Raw genomic sequence first — 17,153 nt, 5'->3', positions numbered from 1 at the left:
AGTTAGGTTGTGGTTTAAAATGTGGGTTGCAGTTCTGTCGATCTAATGCAGATTAGTGCAGGTACATTTAAACTAGACGTCACTAGATTTTACAAGCAGGAGACTTATTTTTATTGAAGTTATTGTATTAATATTTACAATGTCAAATATCACACTGCAACGTAAAAAGTAACATTAACACATTAAACTGATGGTTGCGTAAGAAAAAAAAAAATCTCAAGGACTTTTAATATCTGATTAATGTAAAGAACCCAGAAGGGTTATCTAATAAAGCCGCCTGCAGAGTGTGCTCTACTTCTATAACACACTGATCAGTAACTACCCCCGATTTAAATAGCATAAGGTTAACGACTGCAAATCAATTCAAATAAATGTACCCACATCAAGTAGCCACTCAGGAAATTCTAAAGTTACCACTCTTAACGTATTGTGTATTTTTCCATGCTGAAGTTAAACACAGGCAGTTAGTCCTGGGTCCAATGGTTGTGGGGTGGAAAATATATCAAAAACATACAAGAAAACAGCCCAGTCCAAACAATACACCCCATTCCCTCCTTTTATAGGAATAATTCAAATGCAAGCCAATAGCTACAGGATTATTGCCTAGCCAGGTATAAATGGTCACAGGGGATAACATTTCTTAATGCACTGTAAGATCTAAGAGCAGGGACCTCCTTCCCACTGCCTTTATTACCACATGATGCTTAATCTCTAGTTACTAATACATATTTATTGTATTATAGTTGTCATCCTGTGTGCACTTTCTTTAAGATTGTATATCGTTGTGTATCCTTGCAGCGCTTCATGAATAAAGTTCTACAAACATACACAAGACTTTAAGCTTCTACAGGCAGTAGAATTTTTTAACAAATCTGTAAAGCAGAAAATTCAATATTAAGTGACTGCTGCATGTTTGCATGTCTACCATAAGCTAGCTTACAGTAGGTGCAGATAGTGGCCTGTCTCTTTAAAGCTGGCAGCACATGGAGCTGCATTGTGAGGCCCCTGTGTGAGGGGTCAGTGCGCAGGCGCGCATCGCCGGCTCGGGCTGTATATGTCACCAGCAGGCAGAAAGAGCCCTGGGCAATAGCAGCAGCGAGGAGACAGGCTAAGACACACAAAGGCGACGGATGGAAGAAGCAGGGAACTGACTATATAACCGGCTTATGTTGCCGCTAACAGTAACCTGAACCTGCTAAGCGCCACACTTTCAGTTGCTAAATATGGAATTTCATATACGCATCTCAGTTAATACGTAAAGGCAGCCTGGCGCTCCAGTCCTTTAACTAATACAACTCCTTGTAACAACCATTATGCCCACGGCCCCTGCTGGACTCACACTCCCAGCATCCTCTGTCGCAAAACCAAGGACTGAAGCTGGGGGCAGTAGCCCATTAACAACGAGAGTGGAACATAATAACTATTTCCAGTAATACAAACCTCCCCACTCCCCTCCCACCCCGTGCCCCCATTCCTTCAAATCCAATTACCTACCCGCACACTAAGCCCCGGTATCAGTTCCCGCAAGCGTCAGGGGCATTTTACCATTAAACACGCGTTTTCCAAGTAGGGAGGTACAACGTGCGGCCCACCTGCCGCTGTTCCCCTGAAACTCTCAACATCCCACACCCGAAAACCAATCGCTTACTGGGGATCTTGCCAGTTGTGATTCAACAGTAAGCAGGAGGGCCGCACCTCATGTGTCAGGGAAGATAAAGTCTGACAGACAGTCTTTTGTAACGACAATTGTATGTGTGTGTGTGTCACTTGCGCAACAATGCCCTAAAGCCTTTCCTCCCCTGCGACTCCTTGTTACCCCGGGCCAGGGTGAGGGTTATTACCTGCAAGCTGCCTCCGCAGCAAAAGCGCCGACTGCAACTCCGTCATAGTGTGTAGTAAGACAAATGACGCACACGTAACAGCAGAAACAAGGTTTAGCACAAGAGGAGGGGGCAACGCAGCTGGTCCGGCCCGTCACCTCTCTCTCCCTCCCCGGCTCCTCTCTTCTCTGTCTCTCTCACTCTGCGCTCCAGCGACACCACGCAGGCGCAGTTATAACCCTTCCTCCTCGTGCAACCGTCACACACTGCGCGAGTGAGAAGGAAGGAAGAAATGGCGGCCATGTTGAGAAGGTCTTTTTATTGCGCCATCGTGAAAAAGGCGTCACACGTCAGAAGAGGAGTGTTTGCGATTAGGGAGGTGGGGTAGATACCCTATATGGCAAAAAGTATTGAGAAGTCTTTCTGTCGAACATCTTGTTCTGAAACCTATAATAAATGCAAGTTCGGCCACCTATTTGGTTTTTAAAATTTTCACACGTTTTGACATGAATAAGCTACTTCCATTTAGGTTGAAAACTACTGGCTACTGAGTTTCATACTTTAAAGTTAAGAGCAATTAAGTCTAAAACAAATCCAGAGTTGGCTTATTATTGTTCCTCTAGTCGTATGAGGGTAGTCAGTAGTGGATTACTATAAAGTTGCTCATGGCCTGTAGGTTTCAGAGGGCTGAACACCTTGGTATGATATGAAGGCAGGTCAGGAATGGTGCTAGGGTATTCCTGCTGAGGGGTCAGGACACCACCAAGGGCCAAAGCTGAAGTTAATACATCCCTGGGGGTAGATGATGCTGCATTTTGACACTGGCTGGTGGCTGGTGGTGACAGGCAGAAAAGACTGCCACTGGGTTCTGCCTAATGTCAGTGGAGATCAAAACATGCTGTGTCCAATAAGCTTGGCCTGTGGCTTGCAGTCACCATTTTATGTGTTCAGCTGAATTAAGGTCAGGGTATTGTGCAGGACAGTTAAGTTCTATTACTCCATATTCCATCCACAGACTTGCACTTAAATCGAGAGAGAAATGCAACTGATGCTTACAGCATATTCAACAAAGTTTGCATGAGGCCCCAGTGTTTTTTTTCCTGGAGTAGAAGAGCCATAGAGGTAGGCGAAGAGGGTAAGGCTCAGTCAGTGGTTTGGCATTCTCATGGAAGGATGTTAGGCTGATGCCACACGTGGCGTTTTTACGCTGCGTATTTTTTCAGTCTAAAAACGCGGCACAAGCCACACAGCCCCGTTTCCATGGTGCTAATAGTGCGAAATAGTAAAAAACGCCGCGTATTTCCGCTAGGTCTGGCAGCTGACTTTGTGTATACATAGGCGTATTTCGGCAAATGCTTGAAAAATCCGTGCTAAGGCATTTTCTAGCGTATTTACACATTGTGTGGTTTGCTTCGACTCTTTTTCAAGTTATTTCTATGGATGATGATATCGTGCGTTTTTCAGCCGCCGAGAGAATTAGAAAATACGCTGCGTAAAAACGCCACGTGAGGCATCAGCCTAAGACCAGAGATTGAGGCTAAGGACTAGGCCCCTGACATATTCAGTGATAAGGTTAGCTGCTGTGCTTGGGTGTTTTCAGAGTTTGAATTAAGGTTTTTAGTGAGCAGGCTATAGCTTCACTCAAGAATGAGACTTAACTTAGTACAAAAGTGATATCCACCAGTATAGGCACCCAAGACTCTTGGCAGAGCTGATCCCCAGTATTGTGCTTAAGGGTGTGCCCTGTAAAGGCTATTCTTGGAACCGGGAGTGAAAACTGCATCTTACAGCTATTATGACTAGTAAGTGACTAGTTGCTGATGAAACTCAAAGAACTTTACTGTGTCACATGTATTTGCCTAAATGTTTAATAAGTTGTTTTCAACTGTTTAAGAACTACCTATTTTAAGTAAATCTAAAAACCTGCGATCAGTGCACAACTTTCAATATATGTGAGGGCTCTAGATGTTGCCCATTTTGTGCTGAAGTAAGCCATAAGCCAGGTGCACTTGTTAAATTAATAGTCATCTTCTTCTCATCAAACAGCTAATTTAGGGATGTACCATGTCCATAATTCTTTAAATGATCTGACTGGATACTACACATTGTATTCAGCTGAATGGTGAACCAAATCTAAAAATCTAATCTAAGAAAACAAAAAAAAAACAGTATTACCAGTAAATAAAAGCTATAAGTCAAATGGCATTAAGGGTTCAGATTTGGGGTGGCTGACTATTTATAGTCAGCAGAGCCAAATCCCTCAAAATGTGCTGTGATTTGTATCCGAAAATAAATTCTGGATTCGGTGCATCCCTAATTTAAAGGAGAAGGAAAAGTATAAAAATAATAGGGAGGGGTGCCAACATTTTAGGCACCCCTCGGTGAATTTAAATGCCTGCCTGGGACCCCATTTGTTGAAATCTGCACTGGCCCAGGGTACTACTGAAGGACCACCACACAGAAATCTTCTTATTCTTCCTGGATCTCCCTAATGGCTTGATCTAAGTAAAAAGCCCGAACATAGAAGCAAAAAGTTAGCTTTCCACTCTGCTGCGTATGTGCACCCAGCCTGTGGCCTCAACAAAGATTGAAGCAGCGGAGAAAGCTTGCAGCATGGTAAATCTATAAATATACCCCGGGCTGGAAAAGTTTTCAACAAACAGTAGCGCAAGCACCGCTTCGAAGAAGCAGAAGAAGATTGCAGCATAGTACTCCAAGTAGTACCCCAGGCCAGTGATGTTTTTGACTAACAGGAGCACCAGCCTGGCATCTTAAGCAATTATAATCACTGGGGGGGGTGCCAAACCTTTGGCATGACTTCCTATTCCTACAAGGTCTCCGTCTTGAGATTCAGTTGGTGGGACTATGGAGTCTATTTAAGAAACAAAATTGCAGTTGCAAGTACAAATGTTGTTTAGATGACCTTAAAGGTGTAGGGTCAAAGCCCTCCATTCCTCTGCTCCTCACTACATCTTTTCCCTTGTGTCTCCGTACGTTCCTGGCCGACTCCGTCGTTCCTCGCAGAGCAATCGTTTGGTTGCGCCCCCCACTACTACTGCAGTTTCCCGCCTTAAACCTTTCTGCCTTGCTGCCCCTTACATTTGGAATGCCCTCCCTGATTTCCTCCAGAGAGAATCCACCCTCAGTCTTTTTAAAACTAAACTTAAAGGGGCTGATTTACTAATCCACGAACGGTCCGAATGCGTTTTTTTCGTAATGATCGGTATTTTGCGATTTTTTCGTAAACTGACGCGACTTTTTCGTAGCCATTACGACTGGTTCGCAAAATGTCGCAACTTTTTCATAGCGTTAAGACTTGAGTGAATTGTCGCAACTTTTTCGTAGCCTTCGCGCCGAGTACAAAAGTTTCGGATTCATTCAATCTTCAGTATCGTGACTTTTCTTGGGCCAGGTTGGAGCTGCAGAGTGCCATTGAGTCCTATGGGAGGCTTCCAAAATCATGCTAAGTCTGAAAGTTTTGCCCGCAGTTTACGAGCGCTCAATACGAAAAAGTCGCGACAAGATACGAACAAATCGTAATGGCTACGAAAAAGTCGCGACAATTTGCGCAAGTCGTAATGGTTCCGAAAAAGTCACGATTTACGAAAAGTCGTAACGGCGACAAAAAAAATCGCAAAAAATACAAAAAAGTCGCAAAATGTTCGTTTTCCAATCGGAATTTTTCCCATTCGGATTCGTGGGTTAGTAAATCAGCCCCAAAGACTACCTTTTGGAGCACTCACCCAGCACCTGATCTTGGAACTAGCACTTATATCAGGGGTCACATTGACTAACAGACGGGCTGGACCAGGCCGGGACAGCGTTATGCCCGGGGCTGCCATCAAAAATTATGGGGCCTCTCAGCTCCCCCCCAGCATCCTCCATGACCTGCTGCTCCCTCCTCCAGCGACCCGCTGCTTCCTTCGTCCCGTCCTTCTGTTCCCCGGCTCCCCTGTGCATTCTTTTATATGGTTGCGTCCCGTGCGTGCTGACGCTGTGCGCACGCACGGGGCGAAACCAATCAGGGCCCGTCATTCTTTTAAGGGGGCCGGAGACAGCGGGCCGGATTGAAAGGGCTGACGGGCTGGATGTGGCCCGCGGGCTGTAGTTTGCCCACCCCTGACTTATATTGTAATGTCAACCACTGTGACCTACAACACTTATACCGCATTTGCCTATTTGTGTCTGTAAGTTACCCTCCCATATAGATTGTAAGCTCTACGGGGCAGGGACCTCCTTCCTCTTGTGTCCTCGACTCTTAACTTATTGCAGCTGTATTTATCTTGTATTTATTGTTATACTTTGTATTTATCTATTATTATCTTATTAACACCCTGTTTGTATTAATGTATACTACTGTACAGCGCTGCGTACATAAGTAGCGCTTTATAAATAAAGATATACATACATACATACATACATACGTAGGGTGCATTTTGCAGAGTATGTACTTTCCCTGTGTGTCCTAGTGTGTCAAGGTGCTTGGTGGTAATTTGTTAGTCAAGCTGCAAGTTCAAGCATTGAAGTGTTGAAGAACAATAGCAACATCTTAAAGAAACAGTAAAAGGTTTCTATTATTGTTTTATATGATTCATATATCTCTAGCTGCTACGTGCCTCTGAATGAATGCATCTGAATGAATGCTCCTGTGCATCTGGGAGCCGCCACCTTATCACACCACCCACTTCAGCTGCCTTTACCTCCTCAAATGTTTCTATCTTGATGCCCCTTACCTCTGGAATTCCATTTCAGAATTCCTCTGTGGAAAATTATCTTTTAATCACATAAAAACTTGTTTTTAGTAGTTTTAGTATTGCTGAGAAAGGAACTTCTGTTACACTGCCCATATCTTAGATTAACCAACAACTAGTGAAGAAAGTATTATATGCTACATTTACACAGCCCTTTATAACAAGCTCAGGATGAATTATATATACCTTTCATAAGGATTTAATCTTGAATGTATCTGTATTTATATATTTGATTATTGCGTTGATCCAAGTCTGTATTGTTTTTAATGTACTGCATACACGAGTAGTACTATATTAAAAAAAATAATAATGTATACATACATACATACATTATTTCATCATCATCATCATCATCATCATCATCATCATCATCATCATCATTTATTTTTATAGAAAGTTATGCAATGCTTTATATAAGTTTATAACAAACAGGGGTCTTAAAAACAAGGGTTAACTAGTAAACAATAGTATCAGAGGACCCTGCTTTTGGTGATTTATGATAAGTTGATGTCTGATCAATCAAGATACTATGGGGCACATTCATCAAAGTACGATTGTTCTGAATAGTTTTCGTACTGTGCGTATTTTTTGTGACTCTTTTGTTAATTTGCGAGACTTTTTTGTACTTTGCGCGACAAAATCGTATTTGCCGCGACAAGTACAAGAGTTTCAGATTCATTAAAGTTTCGTTATCGTGACTTTCCTTGGGCCAAAGTCAGAAAGGTTTTCCCGCTGTTTACGATCGTTCGGATATGAAAATTTAGTGACTTTCGGAACACCATTACGATATTATCGTGACTATTGTGATTTTTTTGTAAGTATTTTCGTGACATTTCCAATCATCAGAAAAATTTGTATGCAATTCGAATTTTTCCCATTTCAGGATTCAAACTTGTACTTTGATAAATCTGCCCCTATATATATGCTTTCCTAAACAGATCGGTCTTTAGGGAGCATTTGAAAGTTATAAAGAAAGGGGAGAGTCTGATAGCTCACAGCTATAGCCGACAGACAGAGAGTTCCAGAGAGCTCAAGACAGACAAAAGCTTGAGAGAAGTTTTAGGGCACTGGCACACGGGGAGATTAGTCGCCCGCGACAAATCTCCCTGTTCGCGGGTGACTAATCTCCCCGAGTTGCCTTCACCTGCCATCCCACCGGCGAAAATATAAGTCGCCGGTGGGATGGCACACGCGGCGGCGCGATTTCGGGAAATCGACGAAAAGGACTCGCAAGCCTTTTTCGGCGATTTGCGCGAAATCGCGCCGCCGCGTGTGCCATCCCACCGGCGACTTACATTGTCGCCGGTGGGATGGCAGGTGAAGGCAACTCGGGGAGATTAGTCGCCCGCGAACAGGGAGTTTTGTCGCGGGCAACTAATCTCCCCGTGTGCCAGAGCCCTAAATGCTAGTGTTAGCAAATTAAATTTGATTTTAGAGCAGATTGGGAGCTATCGAAGGGATATGCATACAGGAGTAGCTAATGTGGAACAATGAGACAGACGAATGAGTCTAGCAGCAGTTTTTAGAACAGACTGGAGTTGTGAAAAGAAAATGTGTGCATGGAGCAAGTTGCAGTACTCAAAGCAGGAAATAATGAGAATTATTTAATGAAGAATAAAACCCTCCCTTCCACCCCAGACTTCTTCCAATTGCCCTTCTCCTGAACCATCAGTTAGTAGTGATGAGCGAATCTGTTCCGTTTCGCTTCGGCGAAAAATTCGCGAATCTTTGAAAAGATCCGCGAAACGGCGAAAAATTCGCGAAGCGGCGAAAATGTCGTGCGACAAAAAAAAATTGTCGCCCGTGGCTATTATTTTGTCGCGCGCGGCTCTTGTTTTGTCGCACGGCTCTTGTTTCGTCGCGCGGCTCTTGTTTCGTCGCCCGCGGCTCTTGTTTCGTCGCCCGCGGCTCTTGTTTTGTCGCCCGCGGCTCTTGTTTCGTCGCCCGCGGCTCTTGTTTCGTCGCCCGCGGCTCTTGTTTCGTCGCCCGCGGCTCTTGTTTCGACGCGCGGCTCTTGTTTCGTCGCCCGCGGCTCTTGTTTCGTCGCGCGGCTCTTGTTTCGTCGCGCGGCTCTTGTTTCGTCGCCCGCGACTATTCTTTTTTGACGCCGCGACAATTTTTGGACGTGCGGCGAATTTTTCCGCGGCGAAATTTTTCATCCGTTTCGCGAAACAATCCGCCAATGGCGAAACGCGGAAATTCGCCGCGAATCCATGCCTGGCGAAACTTTTCGCCCATCACTATCAGTTAGTCTCAAATGTGTCTCCTTATGTGTAAAGGTCTCCATACATGGGCCGATTGTAGCTGCTGATATCAGTCCCTTGGACCAATTCGGCAGCTTATCGGCCCATGTAGGGGCAGAAACGAGGGGCCTGCCCGAACGATATCTGGCCTGAAATTGGTTAAAAGATTCAGTCGGATTGGGGGCCGCATTGGCTCGTTGATGCGGTCCCCGAACCGACTGCCCCATTGCCGCCAATATAATTTAAACAATCAAATTAGCCTACTTGCTCCCCTATATCACCCACCCGTAGGTGGGGATATCGGGTGAAGATCCGCTTGCTTGGTGATCCCGCCAAGCGAGCAAATCTTACCATATATGGGGACCTTAATTCCTTTAATGCAGATTTGCACAGTGGGTTGGCAAGCACCATCTCCTGCAGCTTTGGGTGATATTTTGTTCAATTGGCGTCACAGAGCTTGTCGGGATTGGCTTTAACTGTGTATGCTCCTGTGCAGATTTCCTACTTAAGAGGACCTGAAGCAGTACAAAATGACACCTTTGCACAACTCTTACTTTTGAAAACATAGAGAGACACTCTTGAGACTAACTGGTGGAGCATGGAGGGGGTTCTTTGTAAGGAGCCTGCAATAGGAGTGAGGGTTGTTTTTCCTCATTTAAGTCTCAAATTATTAGCAAAAGTCCTTTTTTAACTACTGCTTGGTGAAATCCTTCACATTTTTCTCTGAAATTTGGGGTGTGGTGTACAGCTGGCCAATCAAATGCATAGATAGTAAAGGGGACTGTTTTATCCAAATTCATGTATAGATTTTCAAGTGCCTAAGAGTAAACATGAACTGTGCAGCTTCTTTCATAAAATATAAACAAAGACATGTTCTAGCACCTTCCTTGTCTAACACACGCACAGTATACCCTTTACCAGTTAATAAGGTTGCAATAGACTGAAACTGCAAAACAAGATCACTAATCAAAACACTTACCCTCACTGTTTTTAAAATGTGATTAAATTCAGCAGTAATATTAAAACAGTGACATATCAAGGCTTATTTATAACCGCAGATGTGTGCAAGTATAAGGAACTTGCACACATTCATTCTTCTTGTACTTCTGGGTAAATACCAATGTGCCTACACAGCCAACACTAAGGGGCACATTTACTAACCCACGAACGGGCCGAATGCGTCCGATTGCGTTTCTTTCGTAATGATCGGTATTTTGCAATTTTTTCGGAAAATTGACGCAACTTTTTCGTTACTAATACGATTTTTGCGAAAAAACGCGCGTTTTTCGTAGCCATTCCGAAAGTTGCACAAAATCTGGCGATTTTTTCATAGCGTTAAAACTTGCGCAAAAAGTTGCAATTTTTCGTATCGTTAAAACTTGCGCAAAAAGTTGCGATTTTTCGTAGCGTTAAAACTTGCGCGAAACGTCGCACCTTTTGGGCCTGATTCACTAAAGGGCGATAAAACGTGCACTATTTTTATTGTGCGCTAAAATTTTTACCGCGTCTTAATTTTGGCGATTTTTCGCACGATTCACTATAAGCATACTCGTGCTTTTTTACGCGCGGTATTTCAATGCAGGCTATTTATCGCATGCGCTAATTGTAACAATCGGCAGCATAAAAATGGCGACATTTTGCCCTGGGAGAGCACAGAGTGCTAGAGAGTTGCTGTATAAAAGTTTATTTGCAAAAAACCCCCCCAAAAATTATAAAAATCTAAGAAAAAAAAAGAAGTGCTAGAGATAATAAAATGGGGGGGGGGGGGGGGCATTTAAGAATATTTAGCCAAATACTTAGGGGTCTGTTTGCTAAAGTGGCTTAAATTAAGTGGGAGATTTTACACACAGAATAAATGGCAAATATGTTATGGGCACTTTATTAAATTGCAATTATTCTGGCAACAAAAAATTGGATTGGCAGTTATCCCACTCGCCAGAAAATACGCTACGTACTAATTAGCGCAAGTTTTACTATTCAGCAAAATGGGCTAAAGACAAAATTGATGCCAGAATATTTGCAAACATTTAACCCATATAGCATATTGATGCTGTTACTGATAAATGTAAGAGTGTAGGGGAAACTACATGAAAGTATAGAATACCATATCAAGGAAGGCAAAATAATTAGACATTACCCAGTTCAAAAGTAGAAAAATAAAAACTTTAATTACAACAATAAACTTTTTTAAAAGACTATAAAAAAAAAAAAAAACTTAGGGCTTGCTGCCCTTGAGTTCCCTCATGTCCTGTGGCCTTCAGAGTTTCCAGGTCCTCCTGCATTGACCGAAGTGTGGGGTCAGTCCTCCCAGGTGTTGTTTGGGTCCCCACATTTTCGGTCTGGCGTGATGGACCCTCATCAGCAGGAGGACCTGGTGCCCAGTGCTTGGCCTGGGGAGAGTGTTGGGCCTGGGGGGAGAACTCAAGGGCCGGGGGGGAAAGTGGGGGAGAAATCAAGGGGGGGAGTGTCTGGGGCCTCGGGGGACCCTGGGGCCTCGGGGGCCTCTTCAGCCTCGGGGGCCTGCCAGTCTGCTGGGTCCTCGGGGGACCCTGGGGCCTCGGGGGCCTCTTCAGCCTCGGGGGCCTGGCAGTCTGCTGGGTCCTCGGGGGCCTGGATGGGTCCTGGGGCCTCGGGGGCCTCTGCTCGGGCCTCGGGGGCCGCAAGTCGGGCCTCGGGGGCCATTTGTTGGGCCTCGGGGGCCGCAGGTCGGGCCGCTGGGGCCATTTGTTGGGCCTCGGGGGCCGCAGGTCGGGCCGCTGGGGCCGGTAGAGGCTGGAGGGCCTGGGGTTGGGCCTGGGGAGGAGGCGCCAGCTGAAGTTCTGTAAAATAATATTGCAAGATGTTATTTTGTGTAATATATTATATATATATATGTATACATTCATACACCATCATAAATAACGGGGCCCCTCACAACAACATTTTTTGGGCCCCCCTCCTCCCACGCCCCCAATGGCCCCTCCCCCTGTGAACCCTCAAATCAATACAAAGGACACACAGACATTGTTAGCCAGGGCCCCCTAAAACATTCGTGGCCCTTCCCCAAATGACTCACACTATGGGCCGCTCCCTGCTGCTTCCCCCCTGCTTTAAACTTATTTATGCATATGTATTTGAAAATAGATGTGTATATATATATACAATAGGAAGTGCTGGGAAGCTGCACACCATAAGGAACAATAACACCTGGGTGCCTGTGGCAAAACAAAATCTAGACAGGCATGGGGTGACAGCACACACAGGATTTTGACAAGGAGTCACAAAGATGTGAAATAATATTCAGAGGTTTATTGTGAGCAACGTTTCAGTTCCTCACTGGCATTATGGTTGGACGTGATGGACGTATGTCTTTTTTCAACCCAACTTACTATGTTACTATGTTACTTTCATCATCCCTGACATTTCTTACATTTGTACCTTTAGTTCAAATTACTTGCTAAATCTTTTACTGAACGTATACTGTAAAAGCATAATAAAGTACAATAATTACCTTCTCTAATTTCAGCGACCAGTTCTGGGCTCCTGCGCTTAAGGTCGGACCACAGCCGCCGGAGCTAGTGGGGGCCCACATCAAGGGCAAACCCAGCGAGCAAACCCTCTCTTAGCTCGGCCAGGATTGCCCTCTTCCTCTCGTGGACCCCTAAGTCCCCCGGCGGTGGGTGGTCATATCCTGCACGCAGGAGCACGCTGATAATATAGCGCCTCTCCCCTGGTAGCAAGTCAGAAACCCCAGGCATCTCCTCTCAGTTTGGCTGAATGACACAAAATGGCCCCAAGTCGCACATGTCACGAGATTACAAAATCGCCACAAAATGTCCGCAATTCGCGAGATTACAAAATCGCGAAAAAAAAATATCTCCAAAATATACATAGTAGTGTATTTTGCGCGAAAAAAATATTCGCCGCTACAGTACAGTATATTTTGGCGACAACATATTCACCGCTATAGTACTGTATATTAGTAGCGAAATTCCATACATGCCAAGACTTTAGTAAAATGTAGTAAAAAGACACATACTTGAATAAATAACACTGTAAGTCCATATTTTATTGCAAAAAACTCATTTACTGTACTTTTGTATAATTTTTCGCCTGCCTGTAGTAGGTGTTAATTTTCGCATAGCCGAATGCGATATTTAGCGCGCAAAAGATATAGTGAATCATGCGATAGTATTCTTTTCAGTGCGGAAATTAACGCATGCGCTAAAACTTGTGCGAGAAATAACCATGCGAAAATGGCGATTTTTCGCACGCGATAATACTATGGTGAATCGCGCGCAAATTATTTTGCGTTTTTTACTAAAGTAAAGTGCGATAATTTTTATCGCACTTTACTTTAGTGAATCAGGCCCTTTAAGTTTTAACGCTACGAAAAAGGCGCAACTTTTCGCGCAAGTTTTAACGCTACGAAAAAATCGCCAGATTTTGCACTACTTTTGGAATGGCTATGAAAAACTCGCGTTTTTTTGCGCAAATCGTATTGGTAACAAAAAAGTCACGACAATTTCCGAAAAGTCGTAAAGACGCCGAAAAAATCGCAAAAAATACGAAAAAGTCGCAAAATGTTCATTTTCCAATCGGAATTTTTCCAATTCGGATTCGAATTCGTGTCTTAGTAAATCAGCCCCTAAATAATTACATGTGCACGTATTGACACAAAGGAATCCTGAAAGTACCCCCAGCCCAGAAATGGCAGTATTTACGTGCTTTCTCTAGCAGGTTGTGTCAGTAGGTGCAACGGCTTATTTGGAATTACCTGCCCCCCCCCCCCCCGCTCAGGTTTACGCCCATGGGCATCCAGTTAGCTCACATGTAGATCACTGGGGACAGAACACACTTAAGTTTTCTGTGCGTCCTGTCCCCAGGACTTCGTATGTGAGCAAAGCTTAGGTTTAGCTTGGTTGCATGCCGTCCCTAAATTTGTGGCCTTACCACAAATCCAGTCCGGAATAGATGCCACTGACTTGCAGAAAGAAAATTACGCACTAATGTTGCTATGAATGCTGCGCACATTGGCACAATGGAACTATAAAATACATGCTTTTTACAGAACTGTTAAGTCCTGCAGTGAATTTCAGGTTTGCATGTGCAGTAAGCATTTGGTGATATCATATGATGTATTTGCGCATGCGCAGGTAGAATTTCTTGGCTTCATCTGCGATTTGGTGCATGCGTGTGACGTCACTTCTGGAAGTGTGTCCTGTACATGACGTCACTTATGGGTATCGGGAAAACATTTTATTACATTCCCCTGACTGCTCCAACTAAAAGGTTGACAGCTCTGAATTAATTTATATGTTTGCGAGGAACTTTTCTAGTGTTATGAGGGCCCTGAAATGTTTTTGAGGGCACAGTGACAAAACTTGCCTCCAAGCCAGAAATTCAAAAATGGGCACCTGCTTTGATGCCACTGGGAGCAACATGCAAAGGGATGGTGGGCAAAATGTTGCTTGTGAGTCACTGGTTAGAGGTCACTGCTTTAAATGTACATTAATATTTTGAAGAGTAATATTTTGAAGTGTAGTTTTAGTGTCAATAGTGTCAATTTGTTTCAGTCCCCCTATTACAGGACATCTAGCAGTTTCAAACAAATTGATGTTATGAAGAATCTTGTATCATTTTTCAATACTTTTTTGTAATTTAAAACCATTAATTTTCAATTTTGGTTTTCCATGTGTTCTACATTAACCCTACTGAGTCATTTGCTGATTGGTCCATGTAGGATACTGCTCTAGAACAAATTTTAAGAAGTTTGCTGGAGCTGTGTGTGTTTGTGTAAGATATAGAGTGGTGTGAAAAACTATTTGCCCCCTTCCTGATTTCTTATTCTTTTGCATGTTTGTCACACTTAAATGTTTCTGCTCATCAAAAACCGTTAACTATTAGTCAAAGATAACATAATTGAACACAAAATGCAGTTTTTAAATGAAGGTTTACGTTATTAAGGGAGAAAAAAAACTCCAAATCTACATGGCCCTGTGTGAAAAAGTGATTGCCCCCTTGTTAAAAAATAACTTAACTGTGGTTTATCAATTTCAATTTTCAATTTCAATATCAATTTCTGTAGTCACCCCCAGGCCTGATTACTGCCACACCTGTTTCAATCAAGAAATCACTTAAATAGGAGCTACCTGACACAGAGAAGTAGACCAAAAGCACCTCAAAAGCTAGACATCATGCCAAGATCCAAAGAAATTCAGGAACAAATGAGAACAAAAGTAATTGAGATCTATCAGTCTGGTAAAGGTTATAAAGCCATTTCTAAAGCTTTGGGACTCCAGCAAACCACAGTGAGAGCCATTATCCACAAATGGCAAAAACATGGAACAGTGGTGAACCTTCCCAGGAGTGGCCGGCCGACCAAAATTACCCCAAGAGCGCAGAGACAACTCATCCGAGAGGCCACAAAAGACCCCAGGACAACATCTAAAGAACTGCAGGCCTCACTTGCCTCAATTAAGGTCAGTGTTCACGACTCCACCATAAGAAAGAGACTGGGCAAAAACGGCCTGCATGGAAGATTTCCAAGGCGCAAACCACTTTTAAGCAAAAAGAACATTATGGCTCGTCTCAATTTTGCTAAAAAACATCTCAATGATTGCCAAGACTTTTGAGAAAATACCTTGTGGACCGACGAGACAAAAGTTGAACTTTTTGGAAGGTGCGTGTCCTGTTACATCTGGCGTAAAAGTAACACAGCATTTCAGAAAAAGAACATCATACCAACAGTAAAATATGGTGGCGGTAGTGTGATGGTCTGGGGTTGTTTTGCTGCTTCATGACCTGGAAGGCTTGCTGTGATAGATGGAACCATGAATTCTACTGTCTACCAAAAAATCCTGAAGGAGAATGTCCGGCCATCTGTTCGTCAACTCAAGCTGAAGCGATCTTGGGTGCTGCAGCAGGACAATGACCCAAAACACACCAGCAAATCCACCTCTGAATGGCTGAAGAAAAACAAAATGAAGACTTTGGAGTGGCCTAGTCAAAGTCCTGACCTGAATCCTATTGAGATGTTGTGGCATGACCTTAAAAAGGCGGTTCATGCTAGAAAACCCTCAAATAAAGCTGAATTACAACAATTCTGCAAAGATGAGTTGGCCAAAATTCCTCCAGAGCGCTGTAAAAGACTCGTTGCAAGTTATCGCAAACGCTTGATTGCAGTTATTGCTGCTAAGGGTGGCCCAACCAGTTATTAGGTTCGGGGGGCAATTACTTTTTCACAGAGGGCCATGTAGGTTTGGATTTTTTTTCTCCCTAAATAATAAAAACCCTCATTTAAAAACTGCATTTTGTGTTTACTTGTGTTATCTTTGACTAATAGTTAAATGTGTTTGATGATCAGAAACATTTTGTGTGACAAACATGCAAAAGAATAAGAAATCAGGAAGGGGGCAAATAGTTTTTCACACCACTGTAAACCCCTCTCCTGGTGCCTTCGGTGGGCCCTGCACCCTCCAGTCTAACCCTGTCTTTACCCTAGCAACCAGGGAATGGTTTAAGTGAAAGACTGAAAGATGAATAGCAAAGGACCTGAATAGAAAGTTAAGTATAAAAAAGTAGCAATAACAATAAAATTGTAGCCTCACAGATCAATCCGTTTTTTGGATGCTAAGTTCACTGACTTCCTATTTGAAAGCTGGTAAGAGGCAGATGATGACAAATTTTAAAATTATTTATATTTAAAGATGAAGTTCTAATCTGAATAAATTCAGTGTTTATTTATCCCATCGATATATAAAAGTGGTATTAGTATGTTAAGGTAATAATCATTTGGTCTCTAGGATCCAAAAGATAATTCCTAGCAAGCATCCATTTTCAACTTGCTTAATATAAATCTATTTATTATATCCCAAAATGCAAACCTTCTATTACACCATACATATTAATATACAAAACCAAATATAAAAAGGTTAAAAACAAATAATGGCCAGCACCAACTGTTACGACCACATCGCTTCTTATCCCCCTCCGGTGCATGCGGTTCTTGAACCCCTGGCTTGCGTGACAGGCATCCTTTTTATTGACAAGCTGTGCAATGATGTCACCTTTGGCACGAGATTCAAATATTTAAAGGCCCTCTTATGCTATTTTAATTGCCCAATGTAGGTTCTGTCTTGTATAGCTCTTGGTGTGTTTCTTGACTGATTCTTGTGTATGACCTCTTGCCTGATTCCTGACTTTGATGTTTGCTGACTGAACTGACCCTTTTGCCCATTCTTTGACTATGCCTTCTGAATCCTGATTTGGTACTTCCCTGTTTGTACGGTTATGACCTTGGCCTGCTCTCTGCGGCTTTGCCTTAGTCCCCCCATTACTCCTGTGATATGCTCTAGTTC

The 17,153-nt window shown here is 43.3% G+C and overlaps 1 protein-coding gene across 1 annotated transcript in view; it reads right to left on the bottom strand.

Annotated features, from left to right (window-relative positions):
• ube2g1 (ubiquitin conjugating enzyme E2 G1) overlaps positions 1 to 2,015 on the bottom strand; it is a 32,467-nt gene extending 30,452 nt beyond the window's left edge. Inside the window, 1 exon segment of the mRNA NM_203720.1 lies at positions 1,842 to 2,015. Coding sequence (NP_989051.1) covers positions 1,842 to 1,887 — 46 coding nt within the window. The 5' untranslated portion in view covers positions 1,888 to 2,015.
• Between the last annotated feature and the right edge of the window lie 15,138 nt (positions 2,016 to 17,153).

This window comes from Xenopus tropicalis, chromosome 2 (genome assembly GCF_000004195.4).
Source record: "Xenopus tropicalis strain Nigerian chromosome 2, UCB_Xtro_10.0, whole genome shotgun sequence".
Lineage (NCBI taxonomy): Eukaryota > Metazoa > Chordata > Amphibia > Anura > Pipidae > Xenopus > Xenopus tropicalis.
This window is presented reverse-complemented; position numbering and strand designations above follow the sequence as displayed.